The 17,648-nt window shown below is 43.5% G+C and overlaps 1 protein-coding gene across 1 annotated transcript in view; it reads right to left on the bottom strand.

The window, feature by feature from the left end:
- Positions 1–608: 608 nt before the first annotated feature.
- LOC120936690 (ankyrin repeat domain-containing protein 65-like) overlaps positions 609–17,648 on the bottom strand; it is a 64,522-nt gene continuing 47,482 nt past the window's right edge. The window contains exon 3 of the mRNA XM_040349238.1: positions 609–1,252. Coding sequence (XP_040205172.1) covers positions 815–1,252 — 438 coding nt within the window. The 3' untranslated portion in view covers positions 609–814. The remainder of the gene's footprint in view (positions 1,253–17,648) is intronic.

Genomic DNA, 17,648 nt, shown 5'->3' on the forward strand with positions numbered 1-17,648 from the left:
TCTGATCTATATAGATGTATATAAAATGCACTTTTTATCTATCAAAAAGTGTTTCCCAGTGCTAAATCTTTCATCTGATTTCTAAATTGCTGCATTTGTAAATTCCAAAAGCCAATATAAAGAAATAGTAGTGGTAAAAAAAAAAGCACTTGTGGGTTTAACCAATCTTATTTTTTTGTACAATTCTCCTTTAAGGGGGCGTGGCAAGAGGTGTGTCCTATGCCTGCATACTTTTGCTGATAGGTGTCCCTCATTCCCATCTCAGAAAGTTGGGAGGTATGGCCTTGTGTGCCAAGCTAGGGACCGAGCTGGTCCTGAAAAATGAAAAATAAGATGACGCCTAAGGTCATTGCTGTATGTGTAATCAGAAATGCAAAGATACAGGAGGAGAATGAAGGAGAATGATGTGACGACCTTGGTAACATCCCCTTGTTCATTTACAGTCTCTGGGAAGCAGAGCTTTCTAGAAGGTGACAATGCTGGAGGAGTATTTGCAGAGCATGCTTTGGGGTTGTCACCAGACTGCAGGAAGTTGATTAACCCTTGGTTTGCAGGCAACATTGAAATATAACAGAATGTGCAGAATTAAAATCACAGGCTGAGTTACATTACATTTGTATGTGGAAACATGTCAACTTTTTATTTTTGACAATAGATATAGTTTAATGCGAATTGTGCAGGAAAAAGTGCTTAAGAAAATAGTGACCAATGCAATAGTGGAATACATAACATAACTGCTCTTAAAGTTCACACAATTAGCTAAAGAATTTTTGTTTAATTAATGTTTTCAGTCTCATGATATAGTTCTATTGCTCTAGCATAGATTCATACCTCCCATGTTTAAAATATTAAGAATATCCTTACAGCTGCCTTGTGGCGCCATATCTGAAGCTGACTCATTCCATTTTGTTTTAACACAGAGATCAGCTCCCCATTCCTTCAGCGTTTTAACCACACCAGTATGGCCTCTCTCTACAGCCAGGTGCAATGCAGTCTTTCCCAGCCAGTCTTTGGCATGTAGGTTGGCTCCACGTTGAAGAAGATACACACATACCACATTGTGACCATGGTAGGCTGCATGGTGTAAAGGTGTTAGGTTCAACAAATCAGCGCTGTTCACTTCAGCTCTTTCTATCAGCAGTAGTTTCACTGTGTCAGTGTGGCCTCGACCTGCCGCCCGATGTAATGGGGTGAGATGGTTTTCATCAAGCGTCTGCAAAGTGGCACCTTTTCTCAGAAGGAACTCTGCTATCTGGAACAAGAGTGAGAAAAGCATTACAACCTAGAATATACAATCTCTGCTAAAGACATTCTAAAATAGCCACATCAGCCTGACAATAGGGTGACCACATTTCCAAACTGCCATTCAGGGACACCACCCCCCCCCCCTTCCTAAAAAAAATATTTTTTTTATACCTTTTTTTATGACCCCATAGATTTCACTAGTTCATCCTGGGACCTGTAGTTCTTCACTGGTTGGGGGGCAGCGGGGATGGAGGGGGGGGGTGGTAATTTTCAGCTCTGAGGGGTTCATGGTGGGACCTGTAGTCCTTCACTTTTGGGGGGTCACATAATATCTAAAGATCTGACCCCCCCTCCCCCAAACTTTAAGGACTACAACACCCAGCATGAACCCCTGAGAGAATCTAAGGGTGTGATTCCATAGATTTCACAGGTTTATGCTATGACCTGTAGTTCTTCACTGTTTGGGGAGTGGGTCTCACATCTTCAGCTCGGGGGGGGGGGGGGGGGGTCATGCTGGGACCTGTAGTCCTTAACTGTGGGGAGGTCACCCCCCCAAGTAAAGGACTACCTGTCCCAGCATGAACCCCTGAGATCTAAGGGTGTGACCCCCCCCCCAAATTTGAAACTCCCAGCATGAACCTGTGAGATCTAGAGTGTGATCCCATAGATTTCCAAGATCTATGCTGGGACCTGTAGTTCTTCACTATTTGGGGGGCGGGTCACATCTTCAGCTCTGAGGGGTTCATGCTGGGACCTGTGTCCGTTTCATTCCGGGACACTGTATTGTCCCAGAGTGAAGGTGCCCGGGACAGACCTGCAGAATGCGGGACTGATGTCCCGGACAACCCGGGACACGTGGTCACCCTACCTGACAAGTATATGTCACGCCACATTTCTTAAGAAGTGATGATTATTTAAGAAACATGTCATTTGGTATCTAACAAAATCAACCTGTCAGGACTCATTTACACTGGCGTTGCCCTGTTCAGAGAATGATGCAGTGGATCGCTTTTCAGAAGGTGTTTGACAGGAGGTGGGGAGGCCATATGTCACCTCAATGGCCATTTTAACCCCTAAAAACCCAGATGCAGTAGGTGGCAACGTGACGGGGGTGCGGGAGCGGACAAGCCATGGCCAAAATATCATGGCTATGGCATATGTACATCCTTGTCTGCTATCTTTGCAGCTTAAAGGGTGTAAAACAAGAAATTGGTCGCACACTGGAACTCCAACTTATCTTGGTGTCATCTTTATTGTCAAAAGGGTCAGACAAATACAGGCAATGGTAGACGCGTTTCACAAGCGGTAGCCTGCTTAGTTGTGAACAAATAAAGTCAAAGCCCCCTCGGGATTGATCATTTCTTTCTTTTATTATTACACAATTGCTTTACTATTCTGAAGTTCCACAAAGTAGAAATGGGATTGAGTCACCCTTGAGTGTAAACATCACCTGCATGTAGAAAGATGCGTTCTCCACAAGTGAACACTTTTGTTGAGCACACCACCCTAGTAGTCCAGGAAAACTTCACTAGATGTGAGTAAATCTACTACCAATACTCTTCATTTCTTTCCTTTACACTCATTATATATAACAATATTACACCCGAAGGGCTCTCTGTCTCTCTCGTTTTTTTCTCTGCGAGCCTCTCATTTGCCTCACATTGAAAGATAGGCAGATCTAAGCTGATCAAAATACAATTTTTTGGTTTCCAGTCTATGCATAATTATTGTGTGAGATAAAAGTACAAAGACCAATACATTAACATAGAGAAGTAAGGCACATCCCAATTCCCATCTAGCAATAGTAATGGTAATCTACATAAAGATTTTAGTAAGTAGTTTTTTAAGCAGATTTTTGGGCAGTTTTTTTAAATAATTTTTAATAAAGGTTAAATGTATTTAAGATTGTAAGGCTTATCCATGGTCACTGGTACGTCCAACTCGTACACTCAAATGAGGGCGCAGACAACACATCCGGCGTTTTGAGCACTAGGGGCATAGCTTGCCTTTAGCAAAATGGTGGAAACAGCATTTCCGGCGCCGGTGACATCATTTCCGACCGCGAGTATTATAGCCTAGATTGAGAACAGTAATATACCACCTTCAAAATGGCGATATCGGGAGTTCCGGTTTTCAACGACGTCACTTCCGGTCACGAACGACCAAACAATTAGGCATTATTAAGCATTCTAGGGTATAAAGAGACAAGCGAGGGGTACACCGGCAGCTTTCTGAAGACGGATCATAGAATTCGAAACGCGTCAAGGCGCGGGGATACCGCATATATATAACACCCAGGTCACACGATCTTGGCCCCTGAAAACAACACCGCACCAACTTTTTTCTCGTACGCTGGGACGCACCACGGCTGAAACTCGAAACGCACGCCGGGGAGGTAGCAGTAATACTGGACAAGCTACTGCCGGTTTTAAGGCACAGGAACATGTGAGTGTTAAATTGTTTTTAAAGTTTTTAAAGTTTATGAATAAACACCTGTCAAACAGTACTACACCATATGAGCTTTTTTCTTTCTGGGAGTGAAAAATCATCCACAGAAAGTAGGAGCGCAGAGAAACAGCAGTGGAAAACCGCACAACATATGATTACATGCAGTTTATTTTCCTAAATCTGGTGAGAATATAGCGTAATAGGAGGTGGTGGTGACACTTTAAGGTGGAAAAGTCACGAAAATTGTTTGCAGCAACGCACAAATTCTGGCACTAACTGAAGACACGCTTTGAGAGTTTTTTATTATTGCATGATTGCACTGGACTATTTTGTATTTTTTGTATTTTGCATATTTATCACATTTATATTTATATTTTATTTTTATTTTTATTATTTTTATTGTTTATATTTTCTATCAATTAGCACGTAGGCGCACTAGATTTTGTAAGGGCTAGGAGTTTATCCATCTTCACATATATATATTTTTCATATTTTTAAATATTTATATTTTTTTATTTTTGAAAAGTGCATGGTATCTTTTTAGATAATACGTCCATTAGAGGTGGTGTGGAAATTATCACAATTTACATACATATATATATATATTATTTTTGTAATTTTGTATATCACAAGGTCAGCGCGGGAGTACAATTTGTACGAACAACATTTCTTAATATGCATAATTATTATTATTATTATTATTATACAGGATTTATACAGCGCCAACAGTTTGCGCAGCGCTTTACAATATAGGGGCAGTCAGTACAGTTACAATACAATTCAATACAGGAGGGATCAGAAGGCCCTGCTGGTTAGAGCTTACAATCTAGCTACCTACAGCCATACATATGTATGGGCAACTGTGCACAACACCAGGGGCTCACCAGGGGCTTACCAGGGGCTCCTGAGCACCAAATACACAGTGTTTTTACACTGTAAGGAAGAATGTCCCCATGTGCATGAGCCCTTGTATATACTGGGATACAGGCAATGCGTTGCCTTTTCAGTATTCTTAGATCTATATAATAGAGATCAGTTTGATGTAACTTCTTGGTATTTAAAAAAAATCTTGTTTGTCTGTATAGTTTATCAATGTGTATGTAGCTGGGCACCTGGCAAGATTGGGAGGTGCGGTTGTGGCAACACTTGCTTCCCCCACCCCACCACTGTCTGGGCTGCTACAAAGTAGGCTGTGTGTTGCCCAGTCTGTTTTTCTTCCCCTCCACTGCTGCTGCACTAAGGACTGAGTGGCTGTGTGTCTAATCCTTCGCCCATTATCCCCCCTCCCAGCAGCAGTGGTCGGTGAGCCAGTCAGTGGCAAGGAGAAGATGATGCAGCTGGTACACTGGAACATGTAGGTTTGTAGAGGCACTGCACTGAGGAAGTGAATGGGGCTGAAAACTATGAGGAACAGCACACCCTGCAGCAGGAGGAGGAGAGAGCTTTCTCAGGCTTTGAGCAATGGAGCTGTGTGGAAGCCAGAGCAGTAACATGCCTTTGGTGTGTAAGGACTGGAGTGCTGTGGCTGAGCCTGTACAGAGATTGGAGTACTAGGACTGAGCCTGTGAGGACTGGTGCACTTAAACTATGCTTTGAACATTGAGTTGCAAAGACTGAGCCACCAAGGATCGGGGTTCCATAGATCAGAGACAAATGCATATCCAGGACAAAGCTCACTGGATACCAGGACTCATAAGCAGCTGTGGCTGTACTTACTACACCACTGTTAGCAGTTTAGTGCAACAGGAGACTGCCCATTTGCCTAACAAATCCCAATGCAGATTTAAAGGGAAAATAAAGTGCACCACTATACAGTTTGGGCCCCACTGTTAGCCAGCTGATGTCTGCAAATGAGGCGCCAAAAACTCTACAATTACCTACCATTGGTACCCCTTTTTGGAGCGATACATACACCTACAATTACATTCAGGGGGATATACACACAGGGGGTTATTTACAAAAGGCAAATCCACTTTGCACTACAAGTGCAAACTACAAGTGCAAAGTGCACTTGAAATTGCACCGAAAGTGCACTTGGAAGTGAAGTCGCTGTAGATCTGAAATGATGGAAGCTCTGTTGATTTTATTATCCAATCATGGGCAAGATAAAATGCTGTTTTTTATCTTCCTTGCATGTCCCCCCTCGGATCTACAGCGACTAAACTTGTAGTTTGCACTTGTAGTGCAAAGTGGATTTGCCTTTCATAAATAACCACCACTGTCTAAATTCAAAAAGACCAAAACCCCACATGGGCTCTACATTATCTTCCTTAAGACTTCAATGATCCTTTATGGACTATACTGTATAACACTTGTGTGGATCTCTGGTAGGCCTAGCTCCATAACCCTTCCTTTCCTTCCCCTCCTATTTCTCTTTCCTGCATTCTCCATCTATTTTCCCCCCAAATTCCAGTTATTCTTCTCTCAATTTCTTTCCTCCTTCTGTTTGATCAGTTGGCAGACCTGGAGGAGGTAATAATCCAACAGGATACCCTGTGCCTGTACCAAACACCACTAGGGGGAGCCTTCTCATTTAACCCTTCCCCTGCTATCTCCTATATTAAGGTGACCAGATTGTTTTAATAAAATCAGGGGACATCATTTTTTTTTAACTAGTAATGGCGGCAATCAGCAACTCTCTGCCCGTCACCGCCCCCTCACAGCCTGTCAAGTCTTACTTTTTGGGCCCCTGGCTACTACTGGGTGGGGAGCAGAGGAAGAACACTGCCAGGGAAGGCAAGGAGATAAACAGGCAGGCGGCTGGCCGGGACTTGAGCCAAGGCAGAAGAACATGCAAGCGGAGCTGAATGGGCATGCACCCAGAAACTGAAGAAATATTCACACCATTTCGACCAGCACATGATCATCAGAAAGGGGCACAGATAATGGAATAAATACACCCCCTAAGCTAATAGGCGCGGCGGAGCGGGGGGGTGTAATTCAGAATTATTAATTTTTTCATTCGGCACTGACAGTCTTTGAAATTGCCCCAGCCCCTGTTCAAATACAATCCAGGGACAAAACCGGGGACAGACTTGGTCCAGGGACAGTGTCCTCAATCTGGTGACTGTCCCCTCAAACCGGGGATGTCTGGTCACCCTATCCTATATCCCCTTTCTTGTTAATATGTGCATTGGGCATAAGGAGAAATGACTGTATGTTGCCTCCTAATTGCCTGTTACTCTTTAAAACCCACACATTGTGCTTTAACCACATGCATTGTGTTGTGAATGTGATGAGGGGATTATTTTTGTTGCACCGTGGTTATGACATCTGTCCTCACGCTTCCGTTGCCTTAACAGCTTAAAGGGGGGGGGGGGGGGCGGTACTTTTGGGGTTGTGAAAACTCAGCTTGACTACAAATTTTTACTACCCTCTAATTGCAAGTGTAAAAACAGCCTAAATGACTCTCACTATCATTAATCCTATTTAATATATTTTATTTTCATTATTACAGTGTATGGATAAGCCCCACGGGAGCCTCCAATTACTGGGATTAAATTGAAACAAACTTTACTTTTTATACATCTTTATTTCAATAAGCAACTAAATAGTTTGTACTAAATATATGTCAATGGCTTATATATTGCAATGTGACAAGCCTCCTTTCTTTTCTTTTTCTATTTTTCCCTGCTTATTTTTGACTTGCTACTTTTAAAATTCCTTTCAATAAAAATGGTTCAAACAAGAATAGAGAGCTCCCTCTAGTGGCTATTTTACATATCTCTCTACAATGACAAAACCAGAACAAACTGAGTTTGTAAAATTGTGAGCTCACATCAAAGTGCTGCTTCAAGTCCCACAAAAGCAGCACTCCTGTTTCCCTCGTGACAAGTTTACTTCAAAGTAAAATTATATATATATATTTTTCATTGAGTATATATTTTGAAGTATAGAAAAAGGGAGAATTTTTCTATATAACAAATATTGGATGTGGCAGAGCATATATTTGCCATTCACCCCTTTATTTTGAAGTATACATGAAATGTTTGCTTCAAACACACTTAAATATTTGAACATCATTTCTACAGCGACTGAACTAAGTTCCAAGAGCACCTTCAGTGCAATTTCAAGTGCACTTTGCACTTGTAGTTTGCTCTTGTAGTGCAAAGTGGATTCGCCTTTAGTAAATAACCCCCATTGTGCAGTGCAATTTTTGAAAAGGTGCAGGTGCAGCATGTTTTTGGCCCCATATACTTCAATGGGTGCACACAGGAAAAATGCATGTACCTACATTTTTGGTGTGTTTTTGGCAGTGTTTTGACAATCAGTTTCCTCCTCCAAAAAAAATGCTTAAAGCTTGAAAATGCATCAAACACGCATATAAACATGTGCAGAGAATCTGCTACAAAAATGCACCAAACAAATCAAAATTTTGCACCAGGACTAGTGTAAACCTAGGCTAAAAATGAAATTCCATGTTTAATTTGGCTTTAAATATTTTAATTTGGCTAAACAAGCTATATCCATTTCATAACTAAATGGCCATTGTGAGTGCTGTAATATACTGCAGTAGCATTAGTTACATACACATAGCTCCCAACTGTCCCTGATTTGTAACAAAGTCCCTCTTTCCTCCTCATTTGTCCCTCATTTTGGTCTGATCTATATAGTTGTATATTTGTCGGAATTGCCGCGGGATTTGGCCGCTAGCGGTGCGGTATTAACCCCCGCTAGCGGCCGATAAAGGGTTAATACTGCCCACAATGCACCTCTTCACATTGAGAAGGCTGGGGCAGCAGTTTTTCAGGCAGTATAGCATCGCTATTTTTAGCGCTGTACCGCCTGAAAAACTCCTCAGTGTGAAAGGGATCTAAAACAGCCTACTAACAAAAAAACGATTGTTTTTTTCACCACCACTTTTCCCTTATACTGGGCTTTCAAAATGCAATATTCAGAGGTTGCTTTAAAAAAATGTAGTCATTTAGTGTAGTTTAACACTTTTAATAATTAAATATTTATTTTTTAATATTGGTTGATACGTCAGACCAAAACAATTGAGGAAAGAGGGACAGAAGGATTTGGTTCCAAAATGAAGGTACAAAGGTAATATTGGCCATAGCTCCAAACTGTCCCTGATTTTGAGGGACTGTCCCTGATTAGGAACAATTGTCCCTTCCTCCTCATTTGTCCCTTATTTCAGTCCAATCTATATAGTTGTATATAAAATGCACTATTTATCTTTCAAAAAGTGTTTCCCAGAGCTAAACCCTTAATCCAATTTCTAAATTGCTGCATTTGTAAATTTCAAAAGCCAATACCGAATAGTAGCGGTAACACAAAAAAAAAGCACTTGTGGGTTAAACTAATCTTCTTTTTGTATAATTCTCCTTTAACCTGCCTGGCGGTATCCCCGAGCGTGACTCAGGGTGGGTTTTCCATGCTGCGATCGGTATCCCCGAGTCACGCTCGGGGTAGCTGTGCAGAGTGTGCAGCGGCGCGGCTTACCTTTTGCAGCATCCACAGACAAATTACTCACCTTGTCCCTGGAACCTGCGATGCATCCCCGCTGTGTGAGCGAGCGGGACCTCCTCGCTCGATTCACAGTGTCCCCGTGTGCCGCCGATCTCCGTTCCCTGCGACGTTACGACGCACGGGGGCGGAGAACGGCGCCAAATTAAAAAAAGTAAATAAACACAATACACACAGTATACTGTAATCTTATAGATTACAGTACTGTATGTAAAAAATACACCCCCCCCTTGTCCCTAGTGGTCTGCCCAGTGCCCTACATGTTCTTTTGTATAATAACAACTATTCTTTCTGCCTGAAAACTGTAGATTGTCCAAAAGTGTCCCTTTATGTCAAAAATGGTTTTAGAGCAGCTAGAAAACAGCGATAATAAATTATAATCACTTGCAGAATTGTGCGATAGCGATTTGTGGGGAAATTCGTCATAAAAAAATAAAAGTAATGACAGCGACAATTCTGCAACTGAGCACATTTCAGTGATTTTCAGTTGATTACATTATTGAATAATTTTTATTATAATTATATTATTATTTGTTATAATTATTTATAATTATTTATTATATTATAATTTATAATTTTGTTTTTAAAAAAATGTCATACCCGGCATGCCTACAAGACTCTTGTTTGGTCAGATTTAAGTGAGTTATTCCTAAAAATTACAGGCCTACAGTATAAAACGCCAAATTTCCTTGCAAAATAATTGTACCGCTTTTGGTACGTAATTCCAGACAGAATCATACTGCCAGGGAGGTTAAGGGGGTGTGTCAAGGGTGTGTCCTATGCCTACCTGTACATACTAATAGGTGTCCATGGTAATGGGTGGTATGATATTGGTGACTAGGGCTTTGTCAATTTTTAGCACACATTTTTTTTTCTTTTTTACAGTACAGGTGTCTTTAAAAGTTATTCTTTGTTGATATACATCACATAGTTTAATAGAAAATGAGATTTAGGGTACATGGCTGATAATTGTATAAAAAGTGTTTAATGGGTCCTTATTGTACTGTAATTTGTAAAATATCAACAGGCCTCATTTACATTTTTATGTCTTTTCCTATTATGGACTTTTATAAACCAACTCATATGTCTTTCCTCGTTTTCATGTTTACATAAACCCATTTCCTTCTCCATCCCATCAACTATATGAATGTAGTTATTGGCAGAAAATAATAATAATATTATTAATGTAAATTATGCATGATTAATTGTTAACATGCAGTCGTAAACAACCATTCCACAAACATAACGCCTGAACTTTCTGCTTTGCTGGAAGTATTCTAGTTTAGATTGTCCTCTTTGCATGAGAATTATAAGAATTTGCCTTCATGTTGATGGTAGTATGCTGCCACCTGGTGGCCCTTTTCTTAGTTACCTAGATATCTCCACAATTAATTTATCATTCATGTTGACAGGCACTATTTAACTAGGACAATGCAATATAACTTAGTGAAGGGACACTATGTGCACCTGCATGAGAATAACATATTGTGCCCTTTTCATTTGCAGGTACATTACCAAATGTTCCCAGTCTGTAAGCATTTGTCAACTGACACTGAGATGTTTCTGATGTTCAAGTCTACAAATAGAATGATTTTAATCTTTTCTGGCACACTGTTAGTTTAACCATATACATATTTTGTAATGCTAAACATAAACTGTAAAAACAATTAAAAAAAGGCAATATACTGTGTAATAAAAAGGTATAGCTTTTAGATTGTGAGCTCCAACGCGCTAAATATGTCTTTTAGGTTTAGTTATTTTTCAACTTTTATGAGTAGAGTACCACCAAGTTTTTTTGTGGCGAGAAGTGTGGATCTATATAATTTGTGAAAAACACTTTTGTATTCTTTCTTTAGAAAATTTCTTAGGAGGTATCCTTTGGAAAATGTTTCCTCTTTCCCTCCTTTTTGCTAGACAACTAGTGTTTGATTTCAAGGAAAGCTTTTGTAGTGTTTTTTTCCCTAACAGCTCAGACACCTATAAAGTTCTATCGTTCTATATCAGCTAGATTGTTCTATTTAAAGTAGGAATGAGGGTCTGGTCATTCTATTGGCCTTGTGTTATTCTGCTATATACCTGTATATAGAGTTTACTTTTTTTTATTGGGGATTTTGTTTTTTTTTTGCAATACAGTATAATTAGGCTATTGCCCCTGGTGGCCATTTTGTGAACTGGTCATTAGATATCCATTCGGTCCTTTTGCATAGTTCCCAACTGTCCCTGATTTCGAGGGACTGTCCCTGATTTAGAACAATGTCCCTCTGTCCCTCTCCCCCCCCATTTGTCCCTCATTTTGGTCTGATTTATATAGTTGTATATAAAATGCACTATTTATCCTTCCAAAAGTGTTTCCCAGAGCTAAACCTTTGATCCAAATCTTAAATTGCTGCATTTGTAAATTTGAAAAGCCAAGATAAAGGAATAGTAGTGCTAAAAAAAAAGCCCTTGTGGGTTTAACTAATCTTTTTTTTGGTGGTGATTCTCCCTTAGGTGGTCGTGGCATGGGCGTGTCCTATGCCTACATACTTTTGCTAGTAGTTATCCCTCATTCCCATCTCAAAACGTTGGGAGGTATGCTTTTGTGTGAATATTGGCTGTTCTTGTCAATGTCCTGGGCCCCCTGAATTCAAGGAGATGGTATTCATTTTAAAATGTTCTGACCCATGTTTTATGGTAAAATAAGAATATGAAAATTAAGATGTAAGTGTACTGTGTATGGGTTAATATGAGGGCATATGTATTAAGAATCTTGATATTGTTTTTCATGTTATATACTTCTTCCTTAGATAAAAAAAAAACACTCTTCCTATGAAGAAGATTTATATGGAGTAAATTGAAATGTGTTGGGTTCCCTGGCGAAGGGGCACTGGATTAAGAAATTCTGTTGGTCGATATTATATATGGTTCACCCTGCCAGTGGTTATATGGGTATTGTGATAATTCAGTGTCACTTTTTTTTGGATGGATGTATCATGATGTCAGAACAGTTGTCTTTTTATATAAAGATTTTTCTTCTTAAATCTTTGTTTGTATAAATCAGACCTGGGCAAACTACGGCCCGCGGGCCGTATACGGCCCGCGGACCTTTTAATCCGGCCCACCCCCGCCGCCGCAGCCTACTGTTATCACCGCGGCGGGGAACATAACAGACAGCGTTCATTTGAACAGCTTTTTTCCCCGCCGCGCATAGACACTCCCCCTTGGACGGATCTGTCCAATCGCGAGCAAGGGGGAGTCACATAGACAATCCCCCTTGCTCGCGATTGGACAGATCCATCCAAGGGGGAGTGTCTATGGCATAGACACTTCCCCTTGGACGGATCTGTCCAATCGCGAGCAAGGGGGAGTCACATAGACACTCCCCTTTGCTCGCGATTGGACAGATCCGTCCAAGGGGGAGTGTCTATGCGCAGCGGGGAAAACAGCTGTTCAAACGAACGCTGTCTGTTATGTTCCCCGCCGCGGTGATAACAGTAGGCAGGGGCGGGAGGGGTCACTGTGCCCATCACACGCAGCCACTTGTGCCAACACACGCAGCCACTTGTGCCAACACACGCAGCCACTCCGCCACCATAAATTGTCGCCACTGTGCCAATCACACGCAGCCACTGTGCCAATCACACGTAGCCACTGTGCCAATCACACGCAGCCACTGTTCCCATCACACGCAGCCACTGTGCAATCAATTGTTGCCACTGTTCCCAAACACAGCCACTGTGCCAATCACATGCAGCCACTGTGCCAATCACACGCAGCCACTGTGCCAATCACACGCAGCCACTGTGCCAATCACACGCAGCCACTGTGCCAATCACACGTAGCCACTGTGCCAATCACACGCAGCCACTGTGCCAATCACACACAGCCACTGTGCCAATCACACGCAGCCACTGTTCCCATCAAACGCAGCCACTGTGCCAATCACACGCAGCCACTGTGCAATCAATTGTTGCCACTGTGCCATCACATGCAGCCACTGTGCCAACACACGCAGTCACTGTGCCAATCACACGTAGCCACTGTGCCAATCACACGCAGCCACTGTGCCAATCACACGCAGCCACTGTGCCAATCACACGTAGCCACTGTGCCAATCACACGCAGCCACTGTGCCAATCACACGCAGCCACTGTGCCAATCACACGCAGCCACTGTTCCCATCAAACGCAGCCACTGTGCCAATCACACGCAGCCACTGTGCCATCACATGCAGCCACTGTGCCAACACACGCAGTCACTGTGCCAATCACACGCAGCCACTGTGCCAATAACACGCAGCCACTCTGCCCATCAAACGCAGCCACTGTGCCAATCACACGCAGCCACTGTGTCCATCAAACGCAGCCACTGTGCCATCACATGCAGCCACTGTGCCAACACACGCAGTCACTGTGCCATCAATTGTTGCCACTGTGCCCATCACACGCAGCCACTGTGCCATCAATTGTCGCCACTGTGCCCATCAAACGCAGCCACTGTATAATCAATTGTTATTGATTAAACAGTGGCTGCCTGTCCCCAGCCTCTGTCCCCCTCCTGTGTCATGTCCCCAGCGTCTGTCCCCCTCCTGTGTCATGTCCCCAGCCTCTGTCCCCCTCCTGTGTCATGTCCCCAGCCTCTGTCCCCCTCCTGTGTCATGTCCCCAGCGTCTGTCCCCCTCCTGTGTCATGTCCCCAGCCTCTGTCCCCCTCCTGTGTCATGTCCCCAGCGTCTGTCCCCCTCCTGTGTCATATCCCCAGCGTCTGTCCCCCTCCTGTGTCATGTCCCCAGCCTCTGTCCCCCTCCTGTGCCATGTCCCCAGCGTCTGTCCCCCTCCTGTGTCATGTCCCCAGCGTCTGTCCCCCTCCTGTGTCATGTCCCCAGCGTCTGTCCCCCTCCTGTGTCATGTCCCCAGCGTCTGTCCCCCTCCTGTGTCATGTCCCCAGCGTCTGTCCCCCTCCTGTGTCATGTCCCCAGCCTCTGTCACCCTCTTGTGTCATGTCCCCAGCCTCTGTCCCCCTCCTGTGTCATGTCCCCAGCCTCTGTCCCCCTCCTGTGCCATGTCCCCAGCCTCTGTCCCCCTCCTGTGCCATGTCCCCAGCCTCTGTCCCCCTCCTGTGCCATGTCCCCAGCCTCTGTCCCCCTCCTGTGTCATGTCCCCAGCCTCTGTCCCCCTCCTGTGCCATGTCCCCAGCCTCTGTCCCCCTCCTGTGCCATGTCCCCAGCCTCTGTCCCCCTCCTGTGCCATGTCCCCAGCCTCTGTCCCCCTCCTGTGCCATGTCCCCAGCCTCTGTCCCCCTCCTGTGTCATGTCCCCAGCCTCTGTCCCCCTCCTGTGTCATGTCCCCAGCCTCTGTCCCCCTCCTGTGTCATGTCCCCAGCCTCTGTCCCCCTCCTGTGCCATGTCCCCAGCCTCTGTCCCCCTCCTGTGCCATGTCCCCAGCCTCTGTCCCCCTCCTGTCTCATGTCCCCAGCCTCTGTCCCCCTCCTGTGTCATGTCCCCAGCCTCTGTCCCCCTCGTGTCACGTCCCCAGCCCCTGTCCCCCTCCTGTGCCATGTCCCCAGCCTCTGTCCCCCAGTTTTCCAACAATGATATTTACTGCTTTTTATAAAGAAATACAATTGATTTTATGCAGTATTGAGTTTAGCCTTTTGGCCCGGCCCTCCAAAATATTTTTAGTTTCTCATGTGGCCCCATCGAAAAAATAATTGCCCACCCCTGGTATAAATAAAATATGTACTGTTTTATAAAACACATAATTATCAAAAAGTGTAGCACAACTCATAAAAATACATAAATCATTGATGCTCAAATCTTTCATTATAAAAGTCAACTGACTAAATGTCCAATCACTATGGTGACGCATGTGATATGTTTCTGCTCTTCTATCCACAATACAAAAAAGGCGTCATTCACTACAAGTATTATTATATGTTTACCTCTTTATTTGACCTCAAGTAAAAACTCAAGGTTAAATAGTGCTTTATATCTCCCCCCTTTCCTTGGACTACTACAGAGAACTGTACTCTTCCTCAGGATTCCCACACTCTTTAGGACCTCTGAACCAGCTCAAGTAAATATGGTTATGCATAAAAGACAAAAAGGTCTCTGTATAACTTCAATCATCCACACAATGTACTAAAAACACTTAAACATACAAAAACCCCTACACGTGTTAAAACAGCATTTTGCAAATCTCTAATGGCAATGTCAGCAGCATGTACCAATTTCACCATCCAGCTATTTAGGATAGCCACGGAAGTGACATCATCAACAAGGCTTCACCCACCCATAAGCGTTACATCCAGAGCTGGACTTCATCAGTCCTTTTCTCCAGTGTTGTATAAATAGATTTTAATTTCCGCTTTCACTGCTGGAGGATTCTGCTACCAGGGCTTAATTGGGGACAATTATAAACAGTTTTGCATCTTTCTTTCCAGTGGTATTATGAAGAATTATGCTAAATAAACACAGTTTTAAATTACTTTTGCAACTTTTTCCTTTGAATGTTGTGTCAGTTCACCATTTCCAGCCAATTGGTAATTCATCATGATTAGGTGCATTGTTTTTTTGCAAACTGCCCTCATGCTGCAATAGACCATTGGGAACAAAAATTAAACAGAACTGCTGCACAACCAGAAGTTTTCCTGAGCGCTTCTTTATAAAAGTATATAGACAATGCACTGCTGATCGTTCAATATTGCTCCTCTCCTCCCCCTTTGGATCTATTATACTCAATGGTAGAGCACCAAAAATGTACCATGTGTTTATTAACACATTTTTTTGAGTCACATGTCCATTTTTCACAGGTGACCAGGGAGGAAAATGCATGCAAAACCTATGGAAAACTCATTATGCATGTAGGCAGTTAGTGGTTAACGCTGCCCCAGCTGGGAAGGCTAGGGTTAATTGTGTTTCCCGGTTCTTGTCTTGGCAGGCTTTTCTTGGTCTTACCCACTGGTTCTGTGCCAGGGCTGAAGTCCTGCTGGAACACGTGGGAACGGAGTTCCTGCACTTTTTTTACAGCAGGAACTCAGTTCCCTTTGTAGGACTAGAGCAGCCAAGAGCAGCCGAGCCGCCCGAGCCAATCTTTCACTAAGCGGCGATGCCCAGCTCGAGTCACTGTCAGGGGCAGGCAAACCTTAGTAATCCTTTGTTACTGGCCGCTTCCTGTATATGGATTCATCAGGTAGTGTGCTGGTATTCCGTCACTTCCTCAATGCCGAAATGTCTCCTGGGAGCTTTTGTCATTGTTCCCAGGAGACATTGCGGAGGTCTGCCGCGAGTTATCGCGGGATTTAGAAAGAACCTCCGCAATGTCTCCTGGGAACAATGACAAAAGCTCCCAGGAGACATTGCGGCATCAAGGAAGTGACGGAATACCCGCACACTACCCGATGAATCCATATACAGGAAGCGGCCAGTAACATAAAGGATTACTAAGGTACAGTGGATTGAAAAAAGCACATGCGGTTTAGTAATTATGCATAAGAGCGTACCATTTATTTTATTTTTTTGGTGGGGGAGTGGATCTTGGGTGGGAGTTCCCACACTTTTTTTCCCAGGACTTGACCCCTGTTCTGTGCATTATAAAAGGGACAGTGGTCCATACCCAATGGGGCAGAAGGGGCTCAGAGCTAGAGAGATGTATTGCTTGTAACCGTGGCTGGAGTCTGGATCACCACTGCTATGCCGAAATTGGAGTTCCTGCTATTAGGGGAGATTGTTGGGACTTGCAGTCCTCCCTGAAGTAGCCTTCTATGGACTTTACCAAGTATGGACTTTCATCCTATGCAGGTATGCTGGGGCAGCCACAAGCCTGAAGTTAGGGACTAGGGATGTTAGGAAAAGACTGTACATTATGTTGGACTATTGTCTGTGTATTTCATTATGCTATCAATTTATTTAAGTAAAAACTTGGAAACCTTGTCCTTGCCTGGTCTGAAGTTACTAAAGGGGTGTAATGCAAGTAACTGTCACATATAGTCTGCAGTTCTTGTCAGCACTCTCTCTCTCTGTGAGCAGGTCCATCTCCCATAGCAATGGGAGCATATTACCACTGCAGAGCTCCCCAGCCTGTACATAGGTGCGGAAGAGAAAGGGTTAAGTGAAATGCACGCATAGAGTAAGCGCTAGGTGTACGGTATGGCTTCATACTGTTACAGAGAGTGATACACTGGACAAGGGCTCTGCATGTCCCCCCAAAATGTACAGTATCAGTGATTGTGGTGACTGTGACTGTGGTAATATACAGCACATTAACATTGAAAGAGTTTAATAGAGTTCAGTTGTTAGTTAAAGCAATGGTACCCCGTGTGTAAAGCAGTGACTCTAACCAAAGTGCTTAGCATAGCCCAGAAGAACCCACCCCAGGGTAGGCCTTTCATGTGAAATTTGCTTGGTGCTCAACTAGTAGGGAAACATAGAGGATGTGACACCTCATCTACTATCCCACCCGACCACCCCCCCCCCCCCCCTGCATGCATTGCATTGAATTTTAAAAA

Source organism: Rana temporaria, chromosome 4 (assembly GCF_905171775.1).
Source record: "Rana temporaria chromosome 4, aRanTem1.1, whole genome shotgun sequence".
Lineage (NCBI taxonomy): Eukaryota > Metazoa > Chordata > Amphibia > Anura > Ranidae > Rana > Rana temporaria.